At 42.4% G+C, this 14,904-nt stretch overlaps 1 protein-coding gene across 2 annotated transcripts; it reads right to left on the bottom strand.

Annotated features, from left to right (window-relative positions):
* Positions 1–427: 427 nt before the first annotated feature.
* Positions 428–14,702, bottom strand: HMGXB4 (HMG-box containing 4). 2 transcript variants are annotated; one of them, XM_032106640.1, is made up of 11 exons: positions 14,579–14,702; positions 12,446–12,551; positions 11,735–11,850; positions 10,382–10,457; positions 8,293–9,434; positions 7,046–7,127; positions 6,735–6,799; positions 6,333–6,438; positions 5,617–5,786; positions 4,323–4,445; positions 428–2,745 (listed from the first exon to the last, which is right to left on the bottom strand). In XM_032106640.1, exons 2-11 carry the CDS (start codon positions 12,474–12,476, stop codon positions 2,701–2,703), a joined length of 1,956 nt encoding a protein of 651 aa, XP_031962531.1. In that variant the 5' UTR covers positions 12,477–12,551; positions 14,579–14,702; the 3' UTR covers positions 428–2,700. The 2 variants fall into 2 exon arrangements, with proteins under 2 accessions (XP_031962531.1, XP_031962532.1); XM_032106641.1 differs by lacking the exon at positions 14,579–14,702 and adding an exon at positions 14,051–14,471 and having other exon boundaries at positions 12,446–12,554.
* Positions 14,703–14,904: the final 202 nt, after the last annotated feature.

The raw sequence follows: 14,904 nt of genomic DNA, 5'->3' as shown, positions 1-14,904 counted from the left end.
AAGCTGAGGCTGCAATCAACCAACACCCATACCCGGAAAATGGGGCCGTGTTAATAACCAGCACAAATCCTGCTCTAACGCTGCCACGCCTGACAGCCTGTGTAACACACTCGAGTCCTGTGTGTTGGTGTCACCTGAATGCCACAAACCTGAACTGAGGTGAGGCAGCAGGGAAGACAAATGCCCTGGTGTTACCTGCAGTGCTCCATGGTACATCTCCCTTCTGGGGGGTCCCAAGCAGGCAGGAGCCTGAGTGGTAATTTGGGTGACCTGTGCTGCTGGATACAGTACAGCTTGCCTGGCAACTGAGTGAATTTAGCAAGGTTAGGATTGGATGTGTTTTGCTGAGAAACACTAAATACGAGTAGTAACAACAGCTGCAGAAAACAGCATGTGCCAGAAATGAACGACAATACTCCAGAAGTTAAAAAAAAAAATTATATTGTTAAGTACAGTACAAAAAAATCTGTGTATAATTGTAATGTAATCTGGACCAAACAGCAAAGAAATAACAAAAATATAAAAACTGCTAAGTCTTGACAAAGTTTTCCCTATAGTACCAAATACCACAAGATACAGATTATACAAAGTGTACAAATTTTAATAAAAATACAATACACCAGGGTCGTGTGTGTTTTTCACTCTTCAAGAGTTTTCTGTTGTACAGAGGACAAAGCTAAAGCTGATCCCCTTCTGTTTCCAAAAGCAGATCCAAAAGCAGCCTTCACCACAATGCTCTCAACTGTGAAGGGCTGGAAAGAGCCAGTTATTTTCTGCTGCTCACAACAGCAGATGCTTTAATATGGGCCAGGATCTGAAGCAGGATTGGACTGCCTCCCTCCTGGGCCCTTCCTAATTCCAGGCTCATTAGGATTTGTCCTAAATTGTTAAAATGTGTGTTCTGGTCTGGTGGTCTGAGAATCTTCAGCGCCTCCTCTGCTGAGAAAACCTCTCACTGCACTGAGAGAAGATCCTTAAGAGACAGACTACCTTGTACAGGCACATCTAGGGAAGATGTGGCAAAGAGGCATGGGGAGAAAAACCCTCCTCCACACCGCAGGATTCAATTTACTTCTGATGTGGGGCTCAGCCACAATAAGGGACAGCTCACTTTCAACTGTCCTGAAAAACAGAAGCTTGACTTACTTGGAAGTAAAAAATGGCTCTTCTGTAATTTAAAAACTTTCCTGTTACAGAGATGATAAGGCCTGAGTCAAATGATATTTCAGTTGTTCTGCCTACCTTCACAAGATAGCCTGTTTCTACAAACACTTAGAATCTTCCTGGTGTTTCCTTACACAATGCCCATGCTAACTACTATACATAGAGTTGATTCCTGCAGGAAGTGAGGTGAGGCAAACTTGATTCACATTTCCCACACACTGTTGGCTGAGGGAGGAATTTTTGCTTTTAAATTATGTATATATATATAAATATATACACACACAGAGAAATATACAGGATAAATTAAAATCTGTTACAGATATTGGTAGAAGTTAAATACATGTGATATGAACACCACATACACATACATACACACAGACAAAAGCCTAAATAGGAATCAAGCGTTCTCCTGCGGCTCCTCCTCCAGAGGAGCAGAAAACCAAACTCCAAGTATGTGGCTGGAAGGAAGGGAAACCGGTCCAATCAACCCACATGTGCCTTACTCGGTCATAACTGCTTCACACTGGCCACTGGTCACTGCCCTGCAGCAGCACCACAGCTCCTGAAATAGTGCTGGTGAGAGGGATGGGGGATGAGCCATTTCACAAAACAGGTGCAAGATGGGCAGAAGCAATCCGAGTTTTTCCCATCTGCTTCCCTACTCCTTTCCATCAAAGCAGGCTGACCATGCCATGGAAAAATCAGCAGGAGGTTCATTCTCTCAAGCCAATGCAATGGGTTGATACATTGTGCTAATGATGATTTGAGTATGAGTCCACAAGGAAAAAATTATCTTGTTGTTGTCTTCTACTTCACTTCAAATGCCAGCTACCAGACCAGCCAGCTGATAACTTTCAGTTATTACTGACTGAGGAGAAGGGGTTGGAAAAAGTGACCAAGAAGCAAAAAGCTATCCAGCTTTCCCCTCAAGAAGTGGATTTTAAACAGAAAAAGAGTTACAAATAGGGCTGGTGAAGAATTCAGTTCTATTAATTGGTCCAAAATATGTTGTCATCTCTACCTGCCCACAGAATATCAGAATACTTTAGTTTAGGCAGGGATATCAGGAGGTCATCTGGCCCATCTCCCTGCTTAAAGCAAGTCCAACTAGAGCAGGCTGCTCATTCAGTTTTCTGAGTATCACCGAGGAAGGAGAGTCAAGAACCTCTCTGGGCCACCTGTTTCAATGACCCCTCTCACGGTGACAGCTTTCTTCTTTATATTGAGAAGTCCATTCTCTGTCTGCTTCCCCCACTAAATCTGAATTTAAGGCGAGTATCTCAAAAGCTTTCTGAATTCTTCGTACAAAATACTTTCAGATTGGAGGACATTTCACCCACCAACACAAAAGGGTTTTCTCAGCTTAACTTCACAATTTTTCATAAAATAGAAGTCAAATAGTTACAATCCTATGTATATACTATACATATATAAAACTTTAAAAGCCTCCACATGGAGCCCTTCGGGAGTGCCGGCGTAGTGCATGTACACAAGTCAGTTACGCAGAGGTTGAGTACATCCCAGGGTCCTTTCCCATCAAAGTCCAGGCATGATGTAGGCAATGTTGTCTAGCGTGTTTGACTGGGGAAAAAAAATTCGGTGGTTTTTAGTGTCAGATAATCCTTAAAAAATGGCACAGGTGAGAGTACTAAGCATAGTCACTTGTGTTACAAGTTATCATAGGATGAGACAACCGAATCTGCCTATTGATCACCTCTAATACGGTGCCAGATGGGAAAAAAAGTGCTCTTCAGTTTTTCTTGCAAAATGTAACAGAATTCTGAGAGTAAGAATCCTTCTCATGCACATCAGACAAAAGACCCAGCTGTATGTTCTTCAGATACAGTGTTTTAGTAAGGTCAAGCCTGTGGCTGGATAGCTGAAGGAGGCCTTAGGAACAGCACCGTCAACTGAGAGACTGAGGAGCTGGAGCTGCACCAGTTGTGATTCTAGAATCTAGCAATGCCACCTACTGTCTGAAAGATAAATTGCAACACAACCGCTGGGGTTTATCCATGTCTTAAAACATCACTGTCGTTACGCATCTGACTGTGAAAATCAGATTTATTACCAGCTCCTGAACAGCAGCTTCCAGAAGTGAACGGTAGTTGCCATAATTCACCTAAAGCTCCATTGCTCCTTAGAACAATAAGCTGATCAAGTTTCCAATAAACACACCACTAGTCATGTAGCGTCACTGCTCTGAATAAACTTGGCAAGCAGGAAGGAAAAAAAGCATCGGAGTTTTTCCATGGCTTAAGATGGGAACACCCCACTGACTCGGCTTTTGTGCACAGAACCAGTTTGTGGGAGTTCACAGACTAAACTGTCAACTTTGCTCCTGTTGTTGACAGTCCATTCTCTTAATGAATAAACGTTTGGGCTGCCCTATTATGATATGACAATTGATATCCCAATTCTCTTGTCCTCTCTGTCAGACTGCTTTTAGTCTCTTAGCTCTTCAGACTCTGTATTTTTGATTTTTGCTCCTCTCCTTTGCTGCTTTATTCATGTCTCCTGTAGGAAGTATGACTCCTGATGGCTGCTGCCATCTTAATCTATGTCCACATCAAGCTACATAAATGCCACAAGCTGTAGCTAAATTAGGGCTCAATATTAAGAGTAGCTTAAAGTGGAAAAGAAACTGTAGTTATGCAGCTCCTTAAGACAGAGACTATTTTTCTTTCCTCAGAGAAGGTTTCAGCCACTTGTAAAAGGTGCTACACCATCACATTAGGAATCCTGAGATCACAAATTGTTTTTTATGCTGCTGAAGGAAGAACAGCTTGCGTGATACAGAGCAGCTAGAAGATGGGTTTTATTTTTATGGAAAATTAGAACTTTCAAAAATACTGGTATACCTGTATTTGATTCAGATTGATTGACTCCATCACTAAAACAGGACCTACCCACACTGCAATCAATGCTAAAAATATTAGGTCAGTAGCCAGTGGGAGAAAAAAAGGTTGCACAGTATTGTACAATCGTAATATCTGTAACAATTTCAATAAATATTCTTCTATAAAAGTGCATGACCAAGATAAATTTTCTTATTGCACTGGAATTATAATTACATTACACTGATTAATCAAAAAAACTCTATTTAGACTCTACTGAAATTAACAGCGCTAGAGAGAAAATAACCACAGAGAACTCACCAAAACATGCTTTGGGCAGCCATTCAACTCAGGTAGTTGTGTGGTCAGACATGCCAATGGGCCCAAAGCACAGATGATTGAATCTAGGAGTACTGACAAACTTCCTGAAACAGCCACCATTCCCTGGTAGTGAGGAAAGCAAAAGATTGGGATAGGGATGAGTAGTGGAAATTGCGGTTCTTTCTCAACTGTATCCACGCTCATGCAGATACAGTATCTTCAGCTCCTCCAGTCCACTTCCACTATTTACACAGTGACAAAACTGTGCCTCGTGCTTCACAGAGAGACTGCAGGCCCAAAACATTTGAAGTGTTCGGTAGGCAACAAACTAGTGCAATATAAAGGTAGGAATCAACAGAAAACACCAGAAAGTTGTCAGCTGCATAAAACACTGATTCCACACATTTTTGTAATATACTTTCTCTGCCATTTTGTACCATCTATTTTGCTAACTATGTGAGTCCTAATGACAATGGTTGTTTTATTTTTGAAGTTAAAGGAATGCTAAGCCTATAAACAAATGCTTTATTCATTGATATACTTTCAGGAAAGGGAATTTGTCTGTGTGCTTTTCCGGACTCTGGTTGTTCCTCTCATGATCTCAATAAGCATACCAAAAACAAAACGCTAGAACATTTATTTCACTGTTGATAAAATAAGCAAGCATAGTGGGGTGAGATTATCATGCTACTCATAAAATTCAGTGGTATTATTTGAGACAAATATGTTTTCTCCTTAGAGGCTGAGCTGAGTTCTGAAAGTGTACACGTGTGTATGTGCATTCATAGAGTCATTGTCATTTAACAGTAGGAAACCATTAAAATGTGACATTATGTTACCAGGTAAGTTGAAACAATAGTAGCCCCTTATCCAAAGCACTGGCAATATGATACTGCCAGAAAACCACCGGACATGCAAAAAACTTCTTGGTAAAGGCTGGTAGTTTTCTAAGAAGTAGAACAGTAATAGCAACTGCCCAGAGACTGACAAAATAGCAAGCAAGTACCAAATCTATGGTAAGTAAAGACTGAAGGGTTTGCTGAACTACAAATTGCTTTCAAGGACCTAGAGCTGCAAAGCATCTGTCTTTCTTTGATGCCCACTGTTTACTGAGACTTTTTACTTCACTGAAAATAAAGAGCAATGTGTCAAAGAAACAGGGCATGCCACCTCTAGTTTCTGTTCCTAACAGAAAACCACCGGTTAAACTTTTAAGAAAATAAAATAATCATCTCCCTCAATGCATTGTGTAGATTACAGGACATCACTGGGACTCTGCTGGTTACAGACTCACCTCTGTTTCCTGCAGTCTGTGTCCAATGAGGCTCAGAGATTCACCCAGCAACTGTAAATGTGCAGCTACATCAATAGGATCTGTCTCAGGGGCTTTGGCTGGTGAGGAAGGCACCACCACAGTGCTGGTGGGGGATTTTTTGTGAGGGGAAATCGCTCCTGTTGGAAGAGCTGAAAACACAAAAAATTAAAATTCCATATTCCTTGCTTTCACTCTTTTACTCAGAAGCCCATTTAGTTACTAAAGTTCAAATCTCATAGGCATGAGATGCTTAAATGGTTCTTAATGGTTGCCTCAGTCCCAAAGTCTTTGTAGTCGCAACTTTTTTTCACATGTACAGAACATCTACCTCAGCTGAATGCAGTTGGGGAGATTTGATACCAGAGATACTAAACTAAGAACAACCCAACTTCCCTCTAGCAGCAAGCTAATCCCACTAGAACTTCCTTTCTGCCTCTTCTGATTTTACATTTCAATCCCTAAACTGCTAAAATGAATACCATTCCACAAATTAGACAAGGAAATCTTTATGAAAAATGCTGACATCATTCTTGCTCTCACAGAAAAGTTGCTTTGACTGTGATTTAAATGTCATGGTTTGTGAGAAAGCAGGTAGGGAAGTGAAGCAGGTAAGGACCTTTGTTTTTTATTCCACAGGCAAGACTACCTTCCCTGTCCAAGAAAAGAGATGAGAGTGAATAAAGCGCAACAATTACCTTTCATTTTTGGTGCACCATCTGAAGATGATGCCTTTCTCTTCACAGTGGTGGCCTCTGCTTTATTCTGCTTGTGTTGGAGATACTGAGCTTTCTGTTTCCAGATCTGTAGTTACCATGGTAGGAAAGGAAAGATTCATAACATTAGGTAATTCTGTTACCTGATGCCAGGACCTGGAGGCAGAATGATGTTACAAAACTAGGAGGTGAAGCAATACCACAAGAAGAAAATGAATGCTTTTATGTTTGCAAGGGCAGGATTTCCATACTTTCCACCTTTACATGCTTTAGGGATATAGGAAACGTATTTCATGGCATTGTGGCAATGCTGCCAGCACATTCTGATCTAAGCACCTAGTTCACAGAAATAATTTTACAAAAACATGTCACACAAACACTCACCAGTTTATCCTTCTCAGGTAGCTGCTTCCACACTTCCGCCAGTTTTTTACTTAACTCCCCAAAATCTGGCAGAAAGAAAGAAGAAAAATGTTTAAAACAAATTTGATTATAATTTATCTAAATTCACAGCTTGGTTAAAGTAAAATTATAATACACTCCTGACTCCTTTGCCACCTCTTATTCTAAGTATTGGCATATTCTTTGCACTACGTCAAAATTAAGAAGCTGGTCTGAAACAAAGACAATATGTTCTGCTAATTAATCTGACTGGGGTATAATCAAGAGAAGAGAAGGCTGGATTATTCTCTTACCTATTCCAGGGTGCTCAGACACAATATTTGTACGATATTCCTTACAGAACACTTGATAAGCAGACATGTTTTTCTTCTTTGGCTAGTCAGAAGAAGAAAGGAAACAAAGATTTTTAATTATGATGAGACCTTCTCCAATTTAATAAGAATTTGGCATTTATTGAAGACCTAAAGAAAGATACGGTACTTAGATCAGGAACCTTAAAAAGCAGTCCTTTACATCTTCTGGCTGAGTTTAATCTTTATGAAAGCACAGGAATCAGCCAGAACCAGTCTTAGTACCAGGCTTATCTTGCAAAACTCAACAAGCTCCTATTCTAAATTCAGGATCGACAGAAAACTTTTTAATGTATCTCAGTTTTAAAACTTAAAATAATGAAACCCTGTATCTGTTATACTATTCACAGTACCTATTATAGATCTGTCAAAACAATTTAGTCCTCATGATAATGTTTTGTTCCATTTCTTGAATCCTTACAAAGTGCTTCCATTTGGCAGGAAAAGAGACTGTGTAGTACACTGACAGCAAAGGTATTGCGATTGCTGAGCTATGATCAGGGAAAAATTCCCGAATAGAATAGGATACTGGCTGAACAGATCTGAGCTCTGTCTGCCCATTTCCTCATACGAAGCATTATTTCTCTATCTGAACATGCACAAGCTGCTTTCCCCCATTTACTCACACAGCTACAGTTATCTCATTTGTAACCTTGTTCATATGCTAGCTACTATTTCTGCTACTCGTATCTTTATGCAGTAACCATGGAAAACTGAATATATAAGTACAAAACTGGGAATGTGGCAGCCTGTAAGAATTAGAATTTTGTTTGAATACAGGAGTAAATGGGTAAATATCTTCAATTTTCAGGTAACAGCTTGATTCCTTTTTACAGGAACTTTGATCACTAGTCCAGAAGTCTGCCTGGGAATAGCTAGAGCCAGACCCATTAGAAAAAGATGTAAATGTGCTTGGTACATGACCTGTACCAAGCAAAATTAAGTGTAACTTTCCCAGAGGACCGCTATTGGCTGAAGACTGTCTGTGCCACAAAGCCAGAACAACATATATTCGTTTTGCTACAAATAGAAATCACAGTGGCTAACAGTTTTTCAAACATGCTTCAGTTAAACCATTGATAATTGGTATCAGTTATCCTTTGTTTCAATTTAACATGCCTTTGCAATGGAGTGCCTAATTCACTATTACCCGTCACCCAATTTCTGTTTTCCCTCCAATTTTTCCTTACTTTGTCTCTTTCTCTTTCCTTTTCTCTTTCCTTTTCTTTTTCTCTTTCTCTTTCTTTTTCCTTTTCTTTTTCTCTTTCTTTTTCCTTTTCTTTTTCTCTTTCTTTTTCCTTCTCTCTTTCCTTTTCTTTTTCTCTTTCCTTCTCCTTCTCTCTTTCCTTCTCCTTCTCTCTTTCCTTCTCCTTCTCTCTTTCCTTCTCCTTTTCCCATTTCTCAGACTTGTCCTTCTCCTTGTCTTCCTTTTTCCTCCTCTTCTCACCTTGACCATCTGAGTGAACAACAGCAGAAGGAGGTGGAGGAACAACATAGGGGGTACTGGGAGGTGGTGGTGACACTCTTACTTCTGCTACTGCCACTGGAGAGTGCCCAGAACTCTTTTTAGACTTGGAGTGCTTCTTCTCTCTGTGTTTCTCCTTGTCCTTTTTTTTCTTACTTTTTTTTGACTTCTTCTTTTTCTTGATTTCCCGGTAGGAGTCATCTATCACCAGCTCTCCAGCCTCCAACTCTCCACCAGAAGAAGAACCAGATTCTGGTGGTGCCTCCATACCTGCAACCTCGTACTCGCTTGCATGGCCCTCTGAATGAAGGGAGGTGTCAGCACCAAAACTCTCAGAAGGTGGATGTGAGTCCGGAGGCAGTTTGTGCTTCTTTCGGGATGACTTCAGGAAGCTCTGCAGATCGTGCCCCAGCAGGAATGAGCCTTGCTCATCTCGAGCTGATTTCTTTGAAGATTTCTTTGCAGCTGCTGGTGCTGAAGAGTAGGATAAAGAATCATCATCTGCTGCACTACTTTTCTCTTTTGGTGAAAGGATGAGCTTCATCTTCAAGCCATCAGGTTCACGAAGAGTAAGTGTCTCCGTGTTCACGTAAAGAGGTTTCATTTTTTTAGATTTGTGGGAGCTGCTGTCATCCACTGAGTGCTCCCCACTGCTCCCACTCAGCTTCTTCTTGGGATGCTCCTTTCTGCTTTCAGAATGGCCAGAGGAAGAATGAGATGATTTTTCAGAGGTCCTCTTTGAAGACTTTGAGCTTGTGGCCAAAGGTGTGGTGATAGCCTTGAGCAAATCCATGGTTGTATCAGCTGAGGATGGGCTAGAAGCTGCTTTTTTCTTCTTCTTTGATGGTAGATCCAAAGGCGAGACACCTGAAAGAGACCAAGAGAAATGTACATTGAGATGCTTCCCTTAAAGACAGCAAAGAAAGGAAGTGAGAATCCTGTGAGCCTTACAATTACAGGTGACAGATTTACATTCTGGCTTAAACAGAACTGCAGCCAGCTCAGCACAGCCTTACTGATACAATTCAGTATTCACAGAAGTATTCAGTGTCACAGAAGCTGTGACACCTGAGCTGGTCAAATAATTTAAGGAAGGCAGAGACAGCAGGAAAGTTCTTGAAGTTTTGTCAAACTCCATTCTACTGTGAAATAATGTATTTTGATGAAAATAAATCTTACTGAAATTGTATCTCAAGTGCAAGGTTTTCGTGCCATTTTTAGCCAAGGTGAGACCAATGAGTAGAAAATATGAGCTTTTCCATTCTGTAGACAGATTTTGATGAAAGATGAAATTTCAGCTTGGCTTTCTCCTTCTATTGGGCCAAAAAAAAAATCCTAAAAGTGTTAAGCTTTTATGAACCGAATTGTCATTTTCTGGCCAACTTATTAATTGTGATAATAACTGAACAGAAAAGCATTTATTTTTCAACCTCAGACATTCTGTTCTTATAAATTCAGAGAAAGTTATACTACCTGTAAGTATAATTAGTTTGTAATGCAATAGGAAAAAAAGAAAAGCAAATGTCAAATGGGAAGGCATGGGTTAGAAAACTACAACTTGTACATGAAAAGGGGATGGAAGATCTCTGTGCCCTACAATGGCAATTTGTTAAGACAGACTCTGAAAATGTAATTCCCTAACCTTCTGCTGTCTGGTGCTGATCAGTGTCAGGTTTCTGATGACTTGTTCTAAGGTTGATGTACTCTCCTCCTATAAAATGCTAACCACAAAGCTTGCTGACACTGGCTTAAGAGCATCCTTTCCTTAAAGTCATGATTTGTTAGCCCCTCCCCCTACTTGACTACTACCTTACCTCTGTAGCAGAACTCATCGGAGGAGTGCTTTCTCTTCTTTTTGTGAGGTTCTGTCCCTGGAAAAAACTCACTGTCCTGGAATAAGAAGAAAAAAGTTGCTGACAAAAAGGAGGGAAACAATATGACAGTCGCATGGACTATTAGACAAAAATTAGTAGGAAGTATCTTGATACTACTGTAACATCAAGGAACCGTAGGTAAGAACCAGGATCATCATTCTAGGTGTTAAAAGGAAACCTACTCTGTCCCCAAGAGCACAGTGTATGTATAAAGAAAGACAAGTTACAGATAGGTGTGAGAATACAAGAAATGGTATTACTCAGGATTGGTTTCAGCACAGTCACCTAATAGCCATCGAGCTTTCTGTAGGCACTGCAGCAAAACAGGCATCCAAGGAAACTGAAACACAGATCTCTGTACGGAGGTCCCCCAAGTGAGAGGAGCAATATAAAAGAAAACTTGAAAAAGCACATTTGGAAAGTGTTGAGATATGGGCAGTGTGTGTGTGTGAAAGCCATCACTTGGAGATCAGCTGATAAGTTGACAAAAGACAGACATCTACCTCTTAACAAAGCTAAAAAATAACTTAAGATGCACAGACTGTCAAGCCTTGAAAACAAAGGCAAGCAGTTGATGTTTACTATGCTGAAAAAGAAGTGACAGGAGGTACAGAAAGGTGATAACTAGAATGATGGGTGAAAAATACGTCCTTAATATGCCATGTCACCTAATTATTATCTGTGTCTTGATCAATTTATCAATCTGAAACTGAAGCTCCTCTAAAGAATTCCAACTGTGGGGTAGAAGACTTTGATTTTAATTTTACACTAGAACTTGCTTTCCAGATGAAAAAACCCCCAAATCACTAGATATCCACCTCTGAGCTAACAGCAGAAATTTTAACTCAAAGAGGAAAGTTTTGAAGAAACTTAAGTTGCCACTATGTGATTTCAAAAGTTAAGGCCCCAAAGATGTAAATAACATTCTATCCATCATTTGCTGGCCATTTATACAGCCATAAATGCTAATTTTTTTTTAATGTGTGTAAGAAGCTATTCACGTATAGGCATCTTATGATTTGCAAGGTTCCACATTAAGACTAGGACAACACTCCTACTAGCTTATTTTCTGAGGCCAGAAAAATCAGAATCAAGGATTGATCCCCTCCATTTTTCCCAGGAAAATTACTGAACAACACAGGACATGATTAGCTGCTCTTGCTGTCTTCTACATGCATTTCTAAGTAAAAACAATTTTAAAAAAGGACAAGAAATCCATTCCATCACATTCCATTCCATCACAACCTTTATGCATATCCTTACACCTTGAACCTTTTCTCTGAGGGTTTCTACCTGAGTCGCTATCTCATCTTCCTCTTGCAGAAGATCCTTGTACGAGCGCTTTTTCTCTCGCTGTATCCTGCCAGATGCCAGCCCATCGTCAACACTTCGGTGACTCTCTAGGAATTCTGTGATTTATGTGACATGGGAAAAAAGGAAGAAATGAAACACCACATTAAGGACTGATAGACAAGTGGACCATGCACAAAATAAGCTAACAGAGGATGCAGGCACAGAGTGATGCACAAAACCCCATAAGCACAGAGGCTTGAAAGATAACAGTCTGTACTGTCTGACCAGAGGGATGGGGCTTGGTGCTCTAACACAATCATTCCAGATTTAATTTCTAATGCCTGGAGATTCCTTCCTAAAGACAAATGGACCTGGAAATGTTACCATGACTAAACCTATCATTATCCCTCGTTCCTAGTCCCATTGACCTGGCCGGGAGAAGAAGGGCTGCAGTGGCAGGGCTCCCAATCAGGGTGTCTACCTTATGAAATACCACTCATTTCTCTCAAGTTCTAATCCCAGTACTTTACACCTGGAAGTCAAGGGCTTGGGATCCTCCAGTAACTTGGCCAGGTTAAATTTAAGGGCTCCATAGCACACTAGCTTCCTTTCCCACTCTGACTGCATGGCCTGGTAAGGGCTGCAAAGGGCACTCTTTTAATTAATTAATTAATTTTTTTGTAAATCCTTCAGATCATGAAGCAGTCATACCTTCTTTCTTCTTGGTGCCATCATAAGCCATGGTGGTCCTGCAGGAGCCTGTGAATGAGCTGCCACGTCTGGGCTCCTTCCCCCGTTCCCATCTATAGGAAAAGGTCTGAGAAACAGAGAATGAAAAAAAACCCTCCCATATAGAAGAATCATTATGTAAATTGGGAAACTTTCTCTGAACCAAAGAGGTATTCTCTGGAAGACAGCGGGAAAGGAAAGAAAAGGAGTGGTCACTCTTCAGGCTTGACAGATCAAAATGGATGTTGTATTATTTTAAAGATAGAAATTACCACCTCTGTCTTAGAAAATACCTAAATCAAGGAAGTAATTTATTTACAAAAATAGAAAGAAGGTGAGAAGACAACTGAGTTTGATTTTTATGACACACAAAACTGCACCCAAACTGTGTCAAAGCCATTTTTGTCAGAAGCCACTGTAGCAAAGAGTGGGATATTTTAATAGATTTCAAACCCTTGAATCTCAGATGAAGTGAAGGAAAAGAAGGGACCAGGCAGAAAGAGTTAAATTACAAAAGAATTATTATTAATTTTTTTTAACTAGAGGACCACATATTTTGTATTAGAGGTGTGCATCCTTCTGATGTGTTTCCCAATGCTACCACTGCAGCCATTCTGAAAGCCAGCCTGGGAGACGGGAGGGAAGAGAGCACTCCTTTTAGCTAGGCCTGCAGCAACCCAACCTCTGCCCCCCCAGTTTTCAGGTCTCCTCTAAACAAGTCACTGCTCCAGCTATGGGCATACAGCAGGACAGAGCTGCTATGGAATAGCCATGCTCTGGTTCTCTCAGAGCAAACAGCTTTTGCTCCTCAGCCAGTGACCAGCTTTGCAAGAAAAGATCGACCTTCTGCTCCTATGGGATTAAATCAATTGCACCCAGCTGCCTTTGTGTGTTTGTGTGTATGTGCATATTCGTGTAAACATCCAGCCACAAAGACCGTGCAGCTTGCCATCCTAGCTGTCACGGTAATCTTGCCACACTACATGGAAATACTTTGGGAGCAGGGAACTTGTGCTTGTACATTCCCCATGCAACTCAATTTTATAAACAACTGGCTGATGCTGACAATGTACAACATATTCATCCTATTGTGGCTACTTAAGTGATACAACGAAGTCACAACTAAGTAAAGCTTGTGGGTACACAGGAGATGTTTCTGTTTAAATCCATAGGAATACATGTTATTTCTTCAGCTTTTGGGAAAACACCCACTGCAGATTGTCAAGTCAGTATTCTGACCATTATACATTGCTGGTAGCAAACACAAGGATTCTACCTACGCACAAGAGCACTGCATATGTACACTCAGAGAGCACTGCACTTAGCAATAAAAAAGAGCATCTTGCCACTTGTGGGCTCGTGATCTTGAACCAGACCTTGTCAACATTTTGTAATGTTCCCTTGTCATACAGACTTCAGTGGGAAGACACACAATACCAGACCATTGTGCTCAAGACGGTAAGGGCCTAATCCCGATTATGCAAAACAAAGCTGAAGACGGTAATTCATGAATAGTTGACTTGGAGAGTCTAAGATTTCTTTGTACCTACATGCGTATCTTTTAAGACTCTTTTAAAATCTTATCTACTTGGCAGTACAAAGGTTGGTAGATACTGCCCAAAGGCGCTCACAGCCCAGACCTCCAATCCGGCAAATACAAAACACACCCTTAACTACTCTCATCCTGTAAACCTCAATTAGGGTCCCCTGCTTCACATTCCTGTATTTCAGCAGTGATGGCACAGGCTCAGCGGGGAAGCTCTCCCTTCACGTCTCCCGTTCCTGCGGGTTCAAGGCCCAGCCTTGCTCTTCTGTAGTCCCGGAGCTCCGCACGGACCCCCGCTCCTCGGCCCGCTGCCGACTGGCCGCAAGGGGTGGCTCCCTCGCCCCATGTCCGCCGGCGCTCTCAGCCATAGCCGTGAGGGCAGACGGGACCGCCGGGAATCGCGCGCGCAGCCGAAGGCGCGAACGCCGGCACCGGCCCCTCCGCGGGCGCGGACCCACGGCCGGCCCGTCCTGCGCATGCGCCCCGACACCCCCCGGCGCCCGGGTCCCGCCGCCGCCTCCGTTCAAAGCGGGCTCACCCGCCCCACTCCCGCCCGCACGTCCTCTCACCCGAGCAGGCTCCAGCCTCACGCCAGCCCGCGGCTCCGCCCCTGCAGCAGGCCCGGGCGTGCCCCGACTGCGGGGCCGCCCAGCGGCGACAAGGCCCGCCGGCGCTGAGCAGCGGCCGCAGGGTGGGGACGGGCGCGGCCGCCTCACTCGGCCCCGCCGCTTCCCGCCGCGCCGCCGCCCGCGGCCGCCATCTTGGACAGGCAGACAAGGGACCCGCGCTAGCGCCGGCCAGCCGAGCGCCGAGCGCCTCCAACGCGGCACCCGCGGGGTGGGGGAAGAGGGCGGGGCGCCGGCTTGCCGAGCGCATCGATGGCGCGGAGCGGCTC

The sequence above is a fragment of the Corvus moneduloides genome, chromosome 4, assembly GCF_009650955.1.
Source record: "Corvus moneduloides isolate bCorMon1 chromosome 4, bCorMon1.pri, whole genome shotgun sequence".
NCBI classification, from domain to species: Eukaryota; Metazoa; Chordata; class Aves; order Passeriformes; family Corvidae; genus Corvus; species Corvus moneduloides.
The sequence above is the reverse complement of the archived record's forward strand: the minus strand, read 5'-3'. Positions and strand labels throughout refer to the sequence as shown.